At 38.7% G+C, this 21,160-nt stretch overlaps 1 protein-coding gene across 2 annotated transcripts in view; it reads left to right on the top strand.

Annotated features, from left to right (window-relative positions):
* pibf1 (progesterone immunomodulatory binding factor 1) overlaps positions 1-21,160 on the top strand; it is a 129,469-nt gene that overhangs the window by 33,324 nt on the left and 74,985 nt on the right. For both annotated transcript variants that reach the window (XM_078545990.1, XM_078545991.1), the window contains one exon: positions 8,142-8,240. In XM_078545990.1, coding sequence (XP_078402116.1) covers positions 8,142-8,240 — 99 coding nt within the window. The remainder of the gene's footprint in view (positions 1-8,141; positions 8,241-21,160) is intronic.

Genomic DNA, 21,160 nt, shown 5'->3' with positions numbered 1-21,160 from the left:
TTTTATCTTTTGACATTATATGATAACACAAAGATTCTTCTAAAATCTATATTTAATAATCATGATCAGAAAGGCACTTCAAAGAAAGCATTATAAATACTCAGCAGACAAACAGAAATGTTAATTTTCTATGTTTCAGATACCCAGATATACTCTTGTTTACGTACTTGATCTCATTGACGCTGAATGCACAAATTTAAAAAGTGTACTTTTCAGTGCAGCTGAAGGTTGAATATTGCATGTAGTTTGTAAGTTGCCTATAAAGTACACTTTTTAAATTTGTGCATTCATCGTCAATGAGATCAAGTACGTAAACAAGTTTTCAGTGCAGCTGAAGGTTGAATATTGCATGTAGTTTGTAAGTTGCCTATAAACTGAGATTGTAGGCAATTAGACAAAATTAATGTGTTTGCATCGATATGCATGCATGTATCTAAGCAATTCCTGGTGATGTTCCAGTTTATACAAATGATCAAGTTCAATTTGTACCATACATGGTAAGCAATTATGTAATTCACCATTTTAATATTCAAACAATGTTAATAGATTTAACCTAGGTATTTATAATAGGCTAGATATGTTTGTTGTTTCATTATTTAGTTTAATCACTTAATTTGATTTTATGCGTAGGCTTATGAAGGATCTGTTTTATGTATTTTAAGATGTTCCTGTTAGTAATAATTATGATGTTTAACAAAAAAGGAGGAAGCTGAGACATACTTTTAAACGCTGGTTTTGAGATACAATTTTTATTCATGGTAATGTAGACCACCATATCATTCATGGTTTAACATTACATCTAATTTGCACATTTATAAGTCAATGAAGTGAAATATAAATGGAAAAAGAACACACAGCAGATCAGGCTGCATCTTTGAAGAGGGAAGTAAGAGTTGATGTTTCACGTTGACTACCTTTTAAAGCACAGTTGATTATTGAGCCTTTGTATGAAACCTCAATGCTACCTAGCAAATCTTTTGCACCGTATTTTCAGGTAAATACATAATGTCAAAATCAGGCACAAGGAATGTGGACATTGCCTTCAAAATCATAACCATGCAACTGAACCCAGTTGTCAAACATTTCCCACCTCTGCTTCACCCTAGTATAGCTGCCATTGAAACCCCTATCTAAGTCTTTGTCACCTTCAAACTGGACTATTCCAATGATCACCAGATTGGCATCCCTCCACTCACTGTAAATTTCATCTTATTTAAAATTTTGCTCCCCATATCGTACTCCAGAATAGGTCCTATCCGGGGGATAAATATAAATCGTTTTTTTATCTATCACCCAATCCTTGCTGCTGTGCATTGGCTCCTTACTCTGCCAGTGCATCCAATTATAATTCTCAGCTATCTATTTAAATCCTTACCCATTTTTATCTCTGTAATCTTTTCCAGCCCATGAACTCATCACTCTTGAACTGTCTGTTGCTATGGCTCTAGTCTTTTGTGCATTTTCTCCTCTGTCCCTTTTTTCCACCACTGGTACTGATACCACCACCTCTCTATTCCCAATGCTCTAGAATCCCCTCCTTAGACCCTTCCACAATTCCACCTCCCTCTCCTCCTTGAAGAGTGTCCTTAAAACCCATTTCTGACCACCTTTTAATCACCGTAATCATCCCTCCTTTGCCTCGATGACCATGTTTACCTGATTGTACCTCTTTAAGAGCTTTGAGATGTTTTTCCAAATTAAGGTGCAATATAAATGCAGTTGTTTATCATCAAGACAGCAAGGAACTCCCTACCCCTTTTTTGAACATTGTCATGAGAGCTTTTACATCCTAAATAGGCAGACATTGCCCTAGTTTAACATCCCACCTATAAACTAGCAGTCCTCACAATGTAGATCTCCCCCAATACTTCACCGGTCTGTCAACCTAGATTATGTGGTCAATGTTTGGAGCCAAGCTTGAATCCATGTCCTTCTGACTCGGGCAGGGATGCTACCAACTATGGCAAGCTGATAATTGTAATATTCTTCAGCCTGATGTCCACTTCAGTTGTAGATCTTGTAAAGCTCTTGGTCTTAAGCTGATAATTTAAGTAATTTTGAGTTGGAGCAGTAACTCTTTTGGTCAGCTGTTGGACTGGATAGCAGCATAAGAATTAAGTTACGAGCAAAGGTTGTTTAGCACATCTAATTTGTTCTGCCTTGCTAATCCTCTTTCAGCCTTTTTTTTTTTAACTTTGATCAATTTTAAACTAGAAAGAACTATCTTTTTTTGAATCAAAAATTATTTGGCCCGGACTTTGAGGTAGAAATAACCATGAGGGTAATGGAGCTCATTTATTAAGGAGTAAATCATATAACAACTTCCAGCATCTGTACATGCCTAGTTAAACGCTGAAATCAGGAATTTGATGTCCAATTTTCCCTCTCCTCCCTAAGTTGTGCTGTATCGATATCTTGCCAAGAAACTCGGCATTCAAGAAGAGGTGGTAGCATAGTGGTATTGTCACTGGACTAGTATTGCAGAGACCTTGGGTAATGCTCTGGGGACATGGGTTCGAATATCACCATGGCAGATGATGGAATTTGAATTCTATAAAAACCTACAATTAAAAGTCTGATGATGACCATGAAAGCATTACCAATTGCTGTAAAAACCCATCTGATTCACTAATGTCCTTTGGGGAAGGAGATCTGCTGTCCTTACCTGGTCTGGCCTACATGTGACTCCAGACCCATAGCAATGTGGTTGACTCTTAAAAATGTCCTCTGAGCAAGGGCAATTAGGGATGGGTAATAAATACAGGCCTAGCCAGCAATGTCCACATCCCATGAATGAATTTTTTAAAAATTCAAACACAAGGGCATGAAGCTGCAATACCTAACCACTATATACCCACTAAAGTTAAAAGTTAGGGCTTATCCATCCAAGTGTAAGTGAATTTTTAACGGTGTGATATCTTAATTACTATCAACAGCCCCTGGTAATGAAAATTTATTTTTGCAAGTGTGGAGTCTCATTCTTTCGGATTCCAATTTTTGTATATTTTATAAAAAAGTTATATTTTCTTTGTTTCTTTTTTTCTCTCTCATAACCCCATTTTTTATCATTCTCTAATTCATTTTCTGTACATGATTTAACATTTAATTAAATATTAGAACTTAGACTTCTTGTTTCATACTCTGTGTGCCTCAGCAAGAATTCTTCAACCTGATTGGTTGAAAAGACACCATGTCGCTTGTTCTGCTCACACATGCTACAAATCCCCTGTAGAGAGTGCAGTGTTGTATCAGGCCCCGGTGACCATAAGTTACAGCCCAAAATCCCATCAATAGCCCATAAGAGTAATGAGCAGTGAGTGCTGTTTGTTCGTCACTGACTGCAAACCAGGGCCGTTGTGTTTCCTTTTTGTAAGCTTTGTATAAAGTCCATATTTTCTGCACTAGGTGGCAGTCCTATCTGTAAGTCGAATGATTCATTCCTCTGCTCACGGCTTGCTCAGTTTAAAGTTATGTTCTTCTGCCCTGATTTTAACCACCTTACTTAATTGCTTCACATTAAAAAATGCTAGAATCACATCCCTTTTGTTTGAATAAATTATTTATTTTCCTTAGCTTCTCTTCACACCCAAGCACATAAAAAGGATTGTCTTGCTTCGGACCCTTTTATCTGCCTCTACATTTTATATATGGTGACCATACCAGAGTGAAATACTTGACATTTGTTCTCTCTAATGCTTTGTAGAGTATCAAAAACACTCCTTGGATCTATATTCAACAGATCTGTTTACATTCCGTAGCAATTTATTTGAGTTTACAACTGCCGTCATGCACTTTGTGTTTGGTCAATGTTTGCACCTGGATCTTTTTTTTAGAGGCACAGTATGTTGATGTACCTTTTAATGTTGTGATTTTTAAAAAACATTTTAATGGCAATATATTACTTTGGACTTCTCAATTTGAACACAACTTAGAATTCATTCTGCCCAATTTCCTCTAAATGTCTTGGTTCTCATGAAAGTGGTAGTGTCTTTCTGTTTGTGATGATAACAAGCTAACCTTTTTACAAACACAGTTTTCACAAGCATTTGTTTACATTTACTATTCTGCTTGCAGTAAAATGCCACCAGTAATCTTGCTTTGCTTTTCAAAAAAGTTAATTTTCTCACTTATCTTTCCCCCACGGAATAGGTTCAGTGGATTTGCTCTTTGTAACCCTCTGCTACTAGCACTATTATATAGCTTCTAGGAGTTGCATCAAAGTTCTGTTGAAGGACTCTTTCTCTGACTTATTTTTTTCCCACTATAACAATGAAATGGCCAACGTTTACTCAGCATCGCCCCAGTTTAGACTGAGCATTTGCCATGAGTGATAATAGCTGCAAGCCCACACCCTATAGATTTATGGTGCAACATGTTAGTACATTGATGTGCTGCTCCACCACATTACTCATTTTAATGACTTTTCTAAATATTACATAGAGATTAGCCTCTGATCAACTGTTAGTCAAACAGGATTCTCTTTCAACCTATGTTTGTTCCTAACCTCCAAAGTATGCACCTCAAGCTTCAAAAAATGTGACTGCTTTATAGTTATGTCCTAGAGGAAGAATTTTTAATGATTCATGGAGTTCAATAACCATAAAACTTAACAGCATATTTTGTAAAGGTTAGGTAAAGGTACAATGACCCAGATTTTGCATTGAGAATAACTCCGAGGGTATCTGTATTCTGCATTATTATGGTGTAAATTGGATAGCAACTTCCAGAACCCGCATGTGTGCAGTTAAATGTGAAAATCTGAAAGTTGTGGTTTGAGTTATCTAACCCCAGCCTGCATTATAACGTTACATGCCGATAGATTCAGCGTTGACATCAATGTAAGGGCATGCAGTTGCAGTACCTGTCCACTAGTTACCCACTAAAAACATAAACGAAAGTTAGGATGGAGGCATTCAGAAATAAGTTAAACTGCCCTGCTCCCAGCATCACCAAAATGGCTGGTGCAGGAAACCTGCAGGCCGACCGCGTTGGTATTTTCAGACCCCATCCGCCTCCATTCCCAACCTCAGTGGGGCCCGAATATTCAATCCTGTGTGTCTGTGAAGATTCTTCAGTCTGATTGGTTGAAGAGCCTCAATGTTTCTTCACTTGGTCAGTTGCAGCCGATCCCCTGCAGATGGTACTACACTGGATCATACACCTGGTGATGGCAAGTATATAATCAGAAGCCAGCAAAGACTCTTTAGGCCATTGTCAATGTAGTGATTGGCATTCCTTTGCCACTAGGTATGTCCCACTAACATAACTGTTCTCAATGCAAGTACTCCTTATATTGAAAGGTACCTTTACAAAATGCAAACATTGAGTGAATAATGGGTAACAGTTTTTTACTGTCATTCAGAAATTATTGGCCCAGATTTTTTCAGTCAGGGACGCAAAGGCACAGTGAAGAGCGCTTGCCACTGAAAGCCACCCACAAAAGATCTAGCAAACTGTGTGGCATGGTTTTTCCCATTTCTATCAGCAGTTTAAATTTTGTGCCAAGTCGAGGGATGTCTTGGCATAATGCAGTAGTGATATCAGCAAGCAGGTAGACAGTCAATCATATTGAAATATTCACATACAGCAAACCAGGAGGTTAAAATCCTTCACTTTTAAATTTTCAGGTATCAGAATAAATGTTTATGAATAAAATATAAGATAGTAACTACAAATTTTTAAAAAGGAAAGTAACTTTTGTTTAAGAAATTATGTGGAATTTTTCTATTGTCATGGAAAAATTTAAAATTCTCCAAATACTGTATAAAATTAGCTTTTCAGGGCCAGTGAGGATGTTTAGCAGTAATTATGAAGTTATTAATACACTGTTAAAAATCCAATTACACCACATTCAACAAAGTAACTTCTTCCAAGGTTTTATTTTACTGATAATGTACGTGTGGTAGTTTTTGTCAATTCAATTGATTTCCATTGATTGGATTTTGGGGGCCTCTACAGCGCTTTCTTTGGAGAAGCGTAGAAGCGCTGGCAACAACTTCTGGATTCCCACTTCATTCTGTGCAGGTGCAGATGCTGGCAGTTTCACTGTCATTACTATTGCAAAATCTGGGCCATTATGACCTTTGTTGAACTTTTTTTCGATATCAATTAAGGTACTGGTTATGCTGAAACCAACAGTCTGCTTTACAGAAAAATAGCAGTTTACATGAATTGATTTTGTAAGACATGGTAGGGGAATACAGGTTCACACTTGTGATTATCCACACTTTAACTCTTTTCATATTATTTCTGATTTGGTGTGGCGGCTTCTACATTGTTTAGATTGATTCAACAACAGGGAATACGGAACATGTGCCAGGATTCATGCATGCACAGTGGTTTTTTAAAATCTTGGGTGGAATGTAAGCCTCGCTGCCAAGGCCGGCATCTGATGCACATCCCTAATTGCCCTTGAGAAGGTGCTGGTGAGCCACCTTCTTGAATTGCTGCAGTCCATGTGGTGCAGGTACATCCAGAGCATTGTTAGGAAGCGGGTTCTAGGTTTTCTGACCCAGTGACAGTGAAGGAATGGTGATATAGTTCCAAGTCAGGATGGTGTGTGGCTTGGAGAAGACCTTGCCGGTGGTTGTGGTCCTATTCATATGCTGCCATTGTGCTTCTAGGTGGTAGAGGTCGTGGGTTTGGAAAGTGCTGTTGAAGTAGCAAGTGGAATGACTTGCATTTATATAGCGCCTCTCAAGGCCTGAGGAACTTCCTAAGTATTTTAGAGCAAATTATTTAGTCACTTGAGAGCACGGCAGCCAGTTTGCAAACAACAAGGTCCCACAAGCAGTAATGATATAAATGACTAATTATAGTGATTTACTTTGCATTGGTTGAGGGATGTTGAGGCCAGGAGACCGGGAGAACTCCCGTGCTGCTCTTCGAAAAATGCCATCATACTTTTTTTCATCCACCTGAGAGGATGATAGTGCCTCAGTTTAATTACTGGTCCAAAATATTTATCCTCCTAAAGGGCAGAACCTTTCTCAGTACTGCAGTGAACTGTCAGCCTAGCTTGTGCTCAGTCTCTGGAGTGGGACTTGGCCCAGTGACCTTCTAACACAGAGGAAAGAGTGTGATCACTGGATCAAGGCTGACACCAATGTTAATGCTACCACACGTGATCAATTACATGCATGTGTAATTATTGCTAAACCATTTTTCAAATTTGGAACACCTGAAGTGAGGGAAAATTCAGAACAAACTGACGATGCCATCAAGTGTCTTGCTGGGCTAGAGGCCATGACACTAAGTAGTCCCTCAGTGCCAAATTTTGCCATGGTGTGCTGTCATCGCAGGTAGTTTTGATGAGATGCAGCAGGCAAAATCTTGATTTTTGGGGAGTTTCACTGCCTCAGATGATAAGAGTGTTGAGTTATTTATGTAAAAGGACAGCCTCCATCTACACTTTTACTATCTGAGATGACACTATAGATGTCAGTCGGCCATTTTAGTTACCATTAAAAACGGGAAATACTCAGCACGCCAGGCAACATCTGTGGAGAGAGAAACAAAGTTAATGTTTCAGGTCTGTGACCTTTTATCAGAACTAAGAGAAGATAGCAATGTAATAGGTTCATTTGCTCAAAACCTATTTCATTTCTTTGCATCCGCAGTATTTTGCTTTTCATTTTAGTTTCTAATCTTGACAGAGTCAATGGTGCTTGGATAGTGGGAGTGGGGGAAATAAACCTAATCAGTGTGGCTAAAATTTCCATACTTTTCTTGGTTTTTACATATAGGTTCAATGTCCCCAGATTCTCCTTTTGCTGTGGAACTAGATGAAACTCTTATTTCTCAAAACTAGTTTCTCTGCTAATTTGCCCTACAACCTCTATCAAACCAAACTTTATATTCATACTCAAATTTTCTCACCCATCATGTGAATAAAAGGGAGAGGGTGTACTTTGAAAATATTGGTAGTCTTTTCTCAGTAACTCTAAATATGTTACGATTCACTATGTCAGTCATCTCTGCACCAAGTTTGGTATGAACAGAGATTGATAATTTTTGAATTTCTTATAGGAAAGTCGTGCCTTCTACTAGTTGAAAGGAAATAAATTTACGCACGGGGGTGCATTCCACATTTTGCTTTGTATTCACTGAAGGTTTTTTTTTTCAAATTTATTCTAATTCAGAAATTTAAGGGAAGCAAGAGAAAATGCAATTGCTGAAAAGGACCGAGCTGTTGAAGCAGAAAAGGATGCGCTAGCAAAATATGACCAACTTCTGGAACAGTAAGTTATTGATGGATTAACTCTGTCCTCTGCAGGTTGAATGCACAGAAAATTCATCATTCATGGATGTCCATGTTGGTTAGAACTGGATAGGCGTTTAGCTTTTGGTGATTGCACTTCATATTTTCTATTGCCGTAGCAATTTATATGCAAGGCTTTTTAGAAATTTTAACAATATTCTGCAGGTACAGGTTTTCTTCACAATGTGGCTGCTGTAAAGCTAACTTCAGTGACTTGAGGCATGTAACACAGTAGCCTGAGTCATTGCGGAGTCTAGAGATCTTTGGTATGGACCAGGATATTTAAAACAACATGATTGAATTTCTCCTTTTATTGCCTTTTGTTAACCTGAACATCGCCCATAAGTTATACACTTCCTAGAAGGCTGTGGTATTCTAGCTAAAACATCATTTTTATGGCATCAGAAGAACCTCTTCCTCTGCACCACATCAGAGTAGGATAGCAGGTAAACTGAGAAAACCATATCTGCTCTTCAGATGATGTGGAGAATAAGTAAATGGATCCATATTGTGCTAATGAGCTATGTAGATCAGAAGAATCCAAAGCTTCATTGCTAAACCATGCTCATTTAATTAATGTCAGACAACGCATGAGGTTGTTGAAAATGCATTCTTGGAGTAGGAAAAGTGAAAGTCACCTAACTTTCCCATATCCTATCAACCTTTAATGACCTTTACTGGGAAGTGCACCAATCTGGACAGCAAGTGTCAAAAGAATCCGGCTTGGCTGAGATATTTTCCGCTGTCATGTAGGCTGCTATTTCTCATTGTAAAGGTTCTCGCATCGAATATGGCTCCTGCCACGGAACTGTGTCCCAGCATTTGGAAAAGGAGCATAGAGAAAGGAAGAAAAAAAAGATGCCAAGACATTTGATCCTGATTCTCCATTTTTACTTTTCTTCTTCTGGAAGGACTTGGTAGATGCTTGATTTAGGGTAGCTGATCAAATCTGGTCTGTATTTGTGTGTAAAATTGGAACCATAGCTACCTAAGTGAATACTGCCAGTGAAATGTACAAAAACATCTAAAATTTTAATGACGGTTTGCCATTGTTTAACTTTCTTCCATCAATTCCTGGATTTGTTGCTGAGACAGCCACCAGTGGTGAAACATATTCTTTGATATGTCTTGGTACTGGTGAATCGGTTTTGGTTCAATCTCATGGGGTTTCATATCACTGTTATGCTACGCATCAATTGCTATGTGGTGTAAGGATGTTATAATGACATCATTGTGTAGTCTGGCATTGAATGGGAAATTGCATACTAAAGATAGTTTCACACCATTAGCACTGCAGCATGGTGTGTAACATTGAATGTTCAGTTCAAAAACTGAAGGATCCTAATATTCTGTCAAGTTTTATCTATCATTAGGAATCTCTTAATTCGTTAGAGAAGCACGCAGTGTACATGCTTTGAACATGCATGGAGGTCTTTCTTCAGTCCACTCAGCAACAATGCAAGCAAGTTGTATAACTAGCTACCTGCCCCAATCATTGTTATAGTTATTTGCTAAAGCATTACTAAGAAATTATGCACCTCATTTTTCTTTAGGAGTTTATCATCTTTTACCTTGGTTTTCTCTGGATATGGTAGGTACTGTTGTGTCTAAACCATATATTCCCTTGGGCATTCCTTAGCTGAAACCTTTGGTATTCTTATCTGGCTACCATTTTATTTCAAATAAAGAAGATATTACAGAAAAGATGAGTTTAAGTTAGGGGGGGGGCCTGAGTGTAAGTTCATTTTTTATTTTGCTAGGGAAGGACTTAAGTTTGCTGCAAAAGGTGCTTTAATGCATGATTTCACCCACATATGCTTCATCCCCAAGGATCTTGTTGCTTTTTGTGTACATTGCAAGGGATATTAAGGGCAACACTAAAAGCTTCTTCAAATATATTGAGAGAGAGAGGGTGACTAACAGTAATGACAGACACAGGTGATGTAATTGGAAAGCAGGAAATGGTAGACTTGCCAAGCAGTGACTTTGTATCAAATAAAAACAGAGAATGTTGGAAATAATCAGACTAGGCAGCATTTGCGAGGCGAGAAACCCAGTTCAAGTTTCAGATCAATGACTTTCCGTTAGAAATGCAAAAAGTTAGAGATGTACCAAGTCTAAGCAAGTACAGGGCAGGGAAATGGGGTAAGGAGAAAGACCAAAAGGGGAGGTGCCTGCTGTGTAATAGGGTGGAAGACATGAGAGATTAAACGACCCAAGGTTTGATGATGCAAGGCAAAAAAGGGTGATAATAGGACAATAAAAGAAACAAAAAAAAAATCTAGAGGAACTTTAAATGACAGAAGCAGAATAATTCAATCCACTTAGAAGACTTATTTATCTGGGCTTCCAATAGGTATGCAGCAAGATTTCACTCATGAGACTGCTAACAAAAGAGCGAGTGCATGAAATGGAGGCAACCTATTGGCTAGAATAGAGAATTGGTTAGGAGTTAAGAGGCAGTAAGTAGGGATAATATTCAAATTGGCAGAATGTGACTAGTGGTATCCCCCAGGGATCTGTACTGGGACACAATTTTTCAGTAAGTAGTGTGGATGTGACTGGAAAGTTGGAGAAGGACATTGATAAGTTGTGCGTGGGCAAAACTGGAAGACGGAATTTAATGTGGGAACATGTGAGAACATGCACAAAAAGTAATTACAAAGTCTAATGGAATTTTGGGTGTTTTTTTATTTTTTCATGGAACGTGGGCGTCACTGGCAAGGGCAGCGTTTTTTGCCCAACCCTAATTGCCCTTGAACTGAGTGGCTTGCTAGGCCATTTCAGAGGGAAGTTAAGAGTCAGCCACATTGCTGTGGGTCTGGAGTCACATGTAGGTCAGACCAGGTAAGGATGGCAGATTTCCTTCCCTAACAATAGTGAACCAAATTGTTTTTTACAACAACCGATGATAGTTGTCATGGTCACCACTACTGAGGCCAGCTTTATGTTTGAGATTTATTAATTTAATTCAATTTCCACCAGCTGCCATGATGGAATTTGAACCCATGTCCCCTGGATATTAACTTGGGCCTCTGGTTACTAGTCCAGTGACATCATCACTCAAGAGAGCTGTAAGAGAAAGCATGGAAGTTGTGTTACAGCTGTACAGAGCTCTGGTTAGATCCCATCTTGGTACCAGACCTCAGGAAAGATATTTTGATCTTGGAGGGCGAGGTGAGGATCCACCAGAATGATACCAGGGCTAATAGGATTAAATTATGAAGACAGGTTACATAGAGCAAGCTTGTCTGCTCTTGAATATAAAGAATGATGGGGTGATCTAATTGAAGTGTTTAAGATGATGTAAAAATTTGATAGGGTAGATAGAGAGAAACTGTGTCCTCTGGTGTAAGAGTCCAGAAGAAGAGGGCATAACCTTAAAATTAGGGCTAGGCTGTTCAGGGGTGATATCATAAAGCATTTATTCACACAAAATGTAGCGAAAATCTGAAACTCTTTTCCACAAAGAACTATTGAAGTTATTTCAACTGAAAATTTCAAAACTGAGATTGATGGAGTATTAAGGGGTTACAGAACCAAAACGGGTAGCTGAAGTTAACACTCAGATCAGCTATATTTTACTGAATGTGCTTGAGGAGCTGAATGGCCGCACCTGCTCGTACATGAGTATTTCCATCAGAGTTGGTAGGTGACATTCTTTAACTTCCCATATATTTATATATCTACTATGGTCAGCAATGCAGAGAACCAGAACCTCTCTTTAGGAGTTCAATTTCTTCACTGTAAGCAGTTGGACAAGGAGGAATGGTTAATGCACTGAGAATAAACACTGATCCTACACAATTTTTCATTATGTTTAAAAATGTCTTTTTTTAACTTACACCAAACTTTTGTTTTTTTTTTCTCCTTTTTTTACCCAGTTTTCAAAGTTGTAAAATAATCCATCAAACTTGGAGTTCTAACACTGTTATAATAGCTAACGGCGATGAGAAGCTGTTTAGCGTTAGGAATTTAGGAATAGGAGTAGGCTATTCAGCCCCTTGAGCCTGATCTGCTGTTCTACTAGATTATAGCTGACCTGTACACCGACTCCGTTAACCTGCCTTTAATCTATATCCCTTGATATCCTTATCGGACAAAAATCTAATCATCTCAGTCTTGAAAATTGACTCAGGAATCGACAGTCTTTTGCGAGAGAGAGAGAGTTCCAGATTTCTGCTACCCTTTGTGTGGGAAAAATACTTCTTGATTTCACTTCTAAGTAATCTAGCTCTACTTTTAAGATAATGCCTGCTAGTTCTGGATTATACATCAGAGGAAGTAGTTTCTCTGTATCTACCCAATCTAATCCCTTTATCATTTAAGCACCTTGATTAGATCACACTTCAACCGTCTAAATTTAACAGAACACAAATCAAATTTATGCAACCTCGTGGGGAATGGTGTCACAGCTGATATCAATCATGTTCTTGTCTGACATCCACTTGTATGTAGTTTTCAGGGGTCACTTGGTATTTTTTCGTTTAACTGGCTGACAGCTGTTTTTTTGATGTGGTCCTTCGTAAAATTGTTTTGGCACTCCTGGCGTAAAGAAACATGATGTTCTGCCAGACATAAGCAGGAAAGAAATGGTAATCAGATTAACATCAATTACAAGCCTGCTTGAAACTTGGTTGAACATGTTGAGGCAAACTGGTTTGGTTTGGCACAAGAATATTATATGAGATTAATCCTTGGTTTGGAAAATATCCATTTGTGCAAGGTGATCGCTCATGGTGCAGAAGAAATCCCCAGACAATCTTGCATTGATTTATCATGTTACTAATGTTTTGAGTAAATATTGTATACAAGGACTGTTTTGTAGTTTATAGTGCAGCCAATCTGCATTGCTACTGCACTGTAATTACAGCTGACAGCCTTTATACTTGGACCTGGTGTCAAAACAGTATGAAAAACCTGAGTGTCATTGGGCATAAGCAAGAATCTTATTTGAAACAAATACAGAAAGAGTGATTCGCAAATAAACGTTTTCACTCACAAAGGAGGGGCATTTGGATTGATGTAAAAGATTGACTGAGAGAGAATTCAGCTGAAGAATTGTAAAAGTGAGTGATATTCCATCAAATGTGCATAATCGTCTCTGAGACTGCGTATGAACAAAAACTTTTGCATTGAAGGAAGTGAAGTTTGGCTTTAGGCACAGTATGGCCACATTTTTAATTCACCACCAATCACTAGTGCCAACTCCAAACATGAATTTAATCCAGTGAAAATTATACTTGGTGGAAAAATCTGAAAAAAAATCTAGAAGGTGAATCTCCATTCTGGCTTGTGGAGATTGAAAACACAAAGGCAATTTTAGTTACAAGTGGGAAATGTTTTTAATTTAGCCTCTTTGAAGAAAATGAATTAGGAGCATCTGAAAGATGTCAAGAGGTAATGATGAAGTTATATAAACCTTGATAAACCCTCTGATATATGTACTGTGTGCAGTTTGGGCTATAATACCAGAAAAACTATAAAGGCTTTTGGGAGGTTGCAGCACTGATTCACTAGGATATTCTCTGGTACAAGGAAATACAAAAACAAAACAGGATTGATGTTCAATGGCATTACCATCGCAAACTCCCCCACTATCAACATCCTGGGGGTTACCATTGACCATAAACAGAACTGGACTAACCATATAAATACTGTGGCTACAAGAGCAGGTCAGAGGCTAGGAATCCTGCGGCAAGTAACTAACCTCCTGACCCCACCCCACCCCCCTCCACAAAGCCTGTCCACCTACTAGACATAAGTCAGGAGTGTGATGGAATACTCTCCACTTGCCTGGATGAACGCATCTCTAACAACATTCAAGAAGCTTGACACCGTCCAGGACAAAGCAGCCTGCTTGATTGGCACCCCATCCACAAACATTCACTCCCTCCACCACCGATGCACAGTGGCAGCAGTGTTTACCATTCACAAGATGCACTGCAGAATCTCACCAAGGCTCTGTAGACAGCACCTTCCAAATCCACAAACTCTACTACCTAGAAGGACAAGGGCAGCAGACACATTGGGACCCCACCACCTGGAGGTTCCCCTCCAAGCCACTCACCATCCTGACTTGGCAACATATCGCCATTCCTTCACTCTCCTTCACTCTTGCTGGGTCAAAATCCTGGAACTCCCTCACTAACAGTATTGCGGGCCTATCCACAACACATGGACTGCAGCAGTTCAAGAAGGCAGCTCACCACCAGCTTCTCCAAGGCAATTAGGGATGGGCAATAAACGCTGGCCTAGCCAGCGATGCCCACATCCCATGAATAAATATTTGTTCAATTAGAACAATGTCAATTACAGAGCAATATGTTCAAAATGAGCAGAAGTATGAAAGGATAGGGTAAGTAGAAGAAGACTGTTTTTCAGTCGTTGAGGGGGCAAGTACATAAAGACAAGATTAAATATAAATGATTTAGAATAGAGTGCTTGATAAGCTCCTTTACACAGAGATGCGAGGGTGTGGTAGTTTAGGCAAAGCTATATGAGGATTCAAGAGTAGATTAGTTAGGCGGATGAAGGAAAAAATGGTTGAAGGGATTTGGGAATACTAAGACTAAATGTGGTTGAAACTATTTGCTTGTGAAAGGATAAATGTAGATCACTGTTTGGGATGATTAACCTTTTTTCATTTGTAACTTCTGCATTTTCTAGACATTTAGTGTAAAGTATTTGCTTTGGGGATGCTGACTTCCTCAGGAGAGATAAAGGATGCAGAAACTGACTTCTTGAGCAGTATGTGAGATGGCATTGGGTTTTGGTCAGGACATTTTCGGTGACTAGTAGCTATCCTCAATATTTTTCCCTTGCTTTTAAGAAGCAATTTTATTATTTTGAAAGCGAGTTGTTCAGTGGTAACATCTGTAAAGACCTGTTTCAGTAACTCAAAGCCATTGCAAACCAGCCTCCAGGGTGATTACATTAATTTAAGAATGCTTTTGATGTGTTAATGCTTATTTTTGAATTCACTGCTCTTGTAGTTTTGCCAAGTGTCACTATTCTTACCAGTGCTTTTTTAAAAATTTATCATAATTGCTAGTAGAAACTTAGGAACATGAGTGGGCCACCCAATCCCTTTAGCCAATTCTGCCATTCAGTTATGGCCTGGCTGATCTGTACCTCATCTTCATGTGACCTGCTTTGATCATACCCTTGATACCCTTGCATAAGACAAATCTATTGATTTCGATATTTGAAATTTCAATTGATCCAGCATTTACAGCCTGCTGGGGCAAGAGAATTAATGATTTTCACTACCCTTCATGTGAACAAGTGCTTCCTTATTTCACCCTTGAATGGCCTGTTTCTTACTTGTAAGCTTAGGCTGAACCTATATAAAATGGTAGTTCGGTCCCAGCTGGAGTACTCCATCCAATTCTTGACACCACACTTCAGGAACGAACTGAGGGCCTTGGAGAAGGTACAGAAGAGATTTACTAGAATGGTTTCAGGGATGAGGGATTACAGTTATGTGGACAGACTGGGGAACCTGGGGTTGTTTTCATTAGAACAGAGAAAGCAAATAGGGGTGTTTAAAATCATTAGGGTTTAGATAAACTATTTCCAATGGCTGAAGGGCCAATGACCAGAGGGCCTTGAAGAAGGTGTTTGGCAAGAGAACCAGAGGTGACATGAGAAAAACCTTTTTATGCAATCAGTGGTTGGGATTTGGAATGCACTGCTTGACAGGGTGGTGGTAACAGATTCAATAGTATACTCCAAAGGGAATTGAATAAACACTTGAAGGACAAGACATTGTAGTGATATGGGAACAAGGTGGGGAAGAAGGTAGGACTGACTGGATTACTTTTTGAAAGAGCCAGCGCAAACTTAATGGGCTGAATGACTACCTTCTATGCTTATGCACAATTCTGTGACTGTGACATCCTGAGTTTGGTGCCCAAAGTGAACACACTACTCTAGATGAAGTCTGACAAAGGCTGTGCACTACAGCTCCCTTGAGATAAAGGCCAGCATCCCATAAGCCTTTGTAATTATTTTTTGTACTCCTGTACTAGCTTTTAGTAATTTGTGTCCATGAATACCCAAATTCCTTTGGTGGGACAAGTGTGTGCCCCAGGGATCTCTACTATGGTCTCAGTTTTTGACCATATATATCAATGGTTTGGAAGGAGACATAGAGATTTGTATATCCAAGTTTACAGATGGTATGAAGTTAGGAACACAGTAAATTGTGTCAGTGGGAATAGGAAGTTACCGAAGGAACATATACAGGTTACGAAAATAGGCAAAATTGTGGCAGATTCTTTACCCACAGGCTGTAGTCTGTTGACATGAAGAAAATATTCTGATTTGCCTTTCTTTGATTCAGAGTGAACAATTTCACATTTCCCCACATTGAATTCCATCTGCCAATATTTTGCCCACTTGCTTTATCTGTAAGTGTGCCTTTGTAACTTCCTGTTCCCATTGACACAATTTACTGTGTTCTAACTTCAGGAGTGCTTTCACCACATGGATTGCCTTTGGTCTAGACTGGAGTTCTTTTCAGGTTCCTTTCTTTGCACTTTGTGCACAAAGCAGATTTTGATTTTAGCTCCAAAAAATTCACAGATGTGGTAAACTAGAAAAGGTTGCTTCCTGATTGGTTCAAAAAGGCTTCTCCCTAATTGGGCAAAAAGTACCAATCAGCCTTTGCTAGTCCTCGTCCAGGAACATTAAAGAACCGAAGCATTCAGGTTTTGGAATAGAGGAGAATAGGCAGAGGAAGAGAGAGGTTTTGAATTTTGTGTGTGAGGATCTCACTTTGTTTTTAGCAGTACATCACTTTGAATGCTTCACTGAGAAGGCATTCTCAGTTTTTATGTATGAAGGATCATATTTCTATTTATATATGTGTAGCCTACTCATTAGTTTTGATACATATATCTAGCCCCAACTTAAAAACGATTGTCTTACAGAATACATTTGGAGCGATGTGAGAGGCATATTACTTTCGTGGACATGAGATTGTAAAGGAACAATTTATTTTTACATTTGATGTATCTACAACCCCATCAAAATCACCATCCATATTTTTAAAACCCTGGTTAGTAAATGGTCTGTGGTGTTGTACACAGAGATCCTTGTCCTGGTCTTCAAATCCTTCTGTAGCCTTGCATCATCATCCACAATCTGGTACTCCGATTTCAACTTTTTATGCATTCCCCTCCCCACCCCGGTCTTCGCTCCACCATTAGTACAACAACCTTCAGTTGCCTTGGCTCTGATCTCCGGAACTAACTCCCTAAAAACTACTTCTGAACTTATCTATGCACCCTTAAAAATGTTCTGAAGCTGCGTTTTTAGTCACCTCCTAATATGTCACCCATTAGCTGGCATCTTCTCCGCTTCTTACAACTCTGTAAACTGCCTTTGAACTTGCTGTATGTTAAAGGTGCATAATAATATGAGTTGTGAGATTAATCAGTTGCTATCTGTTCTCTCTCTGAACCTTTAATTTAATTTTTTATTTTGGATGGATTATAAATGTAGCTTTCAGTTTTATTTTGGTTCCCATTTAAAAGACATGAAAGGGACTTCTCTCCACACAGTTGAAATAGAATTTTCTGTATACACTAAACTCTGCACATATGTTAATGATATGTTGTTATCAGAGGATGAAGGTGGTGCTAACTGGTGCATTCTGGATCCTGAATCACTAATCCCTCTATTAAAACCATTCCATGACATATACAGGCATTCATGCCCATCAACAACAGATGCGATAAGAGTATTTTCAATCTGGTATTTGGAAGATGTCCAAGCTGGTATTTCCTTAACCTCTACTGTAGATAAATTTATACTGCAAGGCAATACAAGAATTTTTAAGAATGTGTGGTGAAATATTTATCATTATAGGTAATCCAAGACTGAAATGTATATAGACTATTCTGCTGCCGTCAGTCAATTTGACCATCTCAAGTAAAAAAAGTATAATATTTCAGCCTTGCAAATTTTACCAAAAACTAACCAGAGGTGATATTGTGTCATAAGGAATACTTTGAGCTTTACAAATGCTCCAGAGTGATGTACTACGAAGCCTGCTACTTAAGTATAGTTATAAGAGGCAATCCTTGAGTAATTTCTAAGCGCAAAGTATTATTTAAACATTCATAAACAGATTTCTAGGATATGGTCAAGCTCTCTCAGGACTGCTATTGCCTTGACATTAAAAAGAAAACTGCTTAGTGCTACTTTTTTAGATAAATACCTGAGAACAGATCAATGTGGGACCAAGTGATGATTTTTCTGTCTAATTTTCCCTCCCTTATTGGAAACTATCTGATTTCGAACCAGTATTATGAACTGTTTACAATTAGGGTTGTACTTGCACTTCATGTTCCCATGGCAATATCCACTGTTGCTTCAACATGTTTTGCTGCTCTATTTTTGTCACTTGCAGTATGTTGTATAAAATAAAGTTCACTTTCTGGTTGACTGTTCAACTGTAATTTGGCACTAAGCCTGCACTATTGAAGATATAGTGTTTTAAGTGATATAAAAACATTAGCATCAACTCCACTATGTTTTTATAGAAAAAGTTCAATGAATTTCAAGAATAGTTTTCAAAGTTCAAAAAGTTCCACTGAGGGACTTTTCAGTATATCTGCAAAAAGCTCCTGTAATAGTGATATGTGAAAGAATGCGTGGTCAAGATTAAAAGCAGGTATACAGGTATCCATTCTGAGTTACATAAATTTGGTCTTCTGAAAAAACATTTATCAGTAAACTTAATGTTTTATTTGCAGATCTCTTTCTCAGTAATCAAAAATGTGTGACAATTATCTGAGTGATTTTCAGTCAACCTTTGTGTCACAAAAGTTTCAATTGACCATTTAATTTAGGTTTTTTGACTGCTTTCTATCGAGAAAATGGATATTTTACAGTCATAGACTCCAAGTATGTTACAGCACAGCATAGTGACAGCCTTAATAAGGTAGTGTTGATTTGATACAGACAACAAAATATAAGTGAGAATTAAATACTTAGGATTAAATATTAAGAGAAACCCAAATGTGCAACACCCAGTATTGCAACAATGAAAGCCCTGCATTTTAGAAATTAATTTAGCAAGTTTCAATTATAACTGAAGTGTATCAAGCTGATCTTGAAATCCTTCAGAGTTCAGAAGTATAAATAAGCCAATCAAAGGCAAGGTAATGTTTGCAAGCCTCTATAAAGTGATTAAATGTTGCTTGAACTTGGAACAAAAAGCCATTGCTGGACTTCGAAAGTCGACAACTTGTCTTCATCATGGTTGTTGAAAATGAGGTAAACATTTAAGAATACTGAACCTTTGCAGCATTGTGTTATACTTTATGCATTACAAGATAATAAAAGGGGACTCATTGGTATCTAATTATAGTGTAAAAGCATTATATATGTGAGTAGTAAATAGAGTTAATTAACACAGCTACTGTCAGAAGTGAATTGAAAATATATTACTTGTAAAAGAGAAAACAAGTGGATAATATTTAAAGGGTGTTCAGGAGCAGCCAGAAGCCATTAACAATCAACTGATCTAGCTTACATTTAATTACACCAGGAGATCACAACAAAACTGGTACAAATTGACTATGGTATCTCTCCAGAATATCCAATAATGTATAAACCTAAGAGGATCAGACTAGTCCCGCTTCACAATAGTACCACCCTTCTTTCTGGCTCTGCCATTCTCAGTAACTTGACCAGGTTGTAGCATATCCTGCTACGAATAGTCCAGAATTTGCTGCAAAGGTGATAGAGATGGTGAACACCGTTAAGTTACACTCTTCTGCTCCCCAATATTCCATTGCTGAATTTCCACTGCAATTTGCTGGAAAAATAATTAGAATACATCACAGCGAGCAAAGAAAAGGATCCGAAGCAGTATGGGGGGTTGGGGGGGGTGGGGAGGGTGCGGGTGGCATGGCCATTGGTTAGCCTTAATTACATTTTGCTTGTTGATTTCTGTGGGAATTTCAACCCATTTATTTGTTTGCCTACAAGTTACTTAAATCTGCAAACAAGAATAAATTTAGAAAAGTTAATTCAAGCTTGCCAAACCACACTGACAAAATATGAGCTGCACCATTATAGTGAATATTTAAAGTGGAAGTATAGTTTCCATTGGATTTCTACAAGTAATTAGTAACTAATTGGGGTAGGTGGTATTGTCACTGGACTAGTAATCCAGAGAACCAGGGTAATGCTCTGGGGGAAAAACATACTTGACCTCATCCTCACCAACCTGCCTGCTGCAGATGTATCTGTCAGTGACAGCGTCAGTAGGAGTGGCCACCACACAGTCCTTGTGGAGACCAAGTCTTCACATCGAGAATATCCTCTATCGTGTTGTGTGGCACTACCACCGTGCTAAGTGGGATAGATTTCAAACAGATCTAGCAACTCAAGTCTGGGCATCCGTGAAGTACTATGAACCAACAGCAGCAGCAGCATTGTACGTGACCATGATCTGTAACCTCATGGCCCGGCATATTCCCCCATTCTACCATTATCACCAGGCCAGTTGATCAACCCTGGTTCAATGAAGAGTGCAGGAGGGCATGCCAGGGCATAGCTAAAAATGAGGTGTCAACATGGTGAAGCTACAACTCAGGTCTTTTTTGCGTGCAAAACAGTATAAGCAGCATGCAATAGACAGAGCTAACCAATCCCACAACCAAAGCATCAGATCTAAGCTCTGCAGTCCTGCCACATCCAGTCATGAATGGTAGTGGACAATTAATCAACACAGGAGGACGCTCCATAAATATACTCACCCCCAAATGATGGAGGAGCCCAGCACCTGAGTGCAAAAGACAAGGCTGAAGCATTTGCTACAAACTTCAGCCAGAAGTGCTGAGTGGATGACCCATCTCAACCTCCTCCAGAGGTCCCCAG

This window comes from Cetorhinus maximus, chromosome 7 (assembly GCF_964194155.1).
Source record: "Cetorhinus maximus chromosome 7, sCetMax3.hap1.1, whole genome shotgun sequence".
NCBI classification, from domain to species: Eukaryota; Metazoa; Chordata; class Chondrichthyes; order Lamniformes; family Cetorhinidae; genus Cetorhinus; species Cetorhinus maximus.
This window is presented reverse-complemented; position numbering and strand designations above follow the sequence as displayed.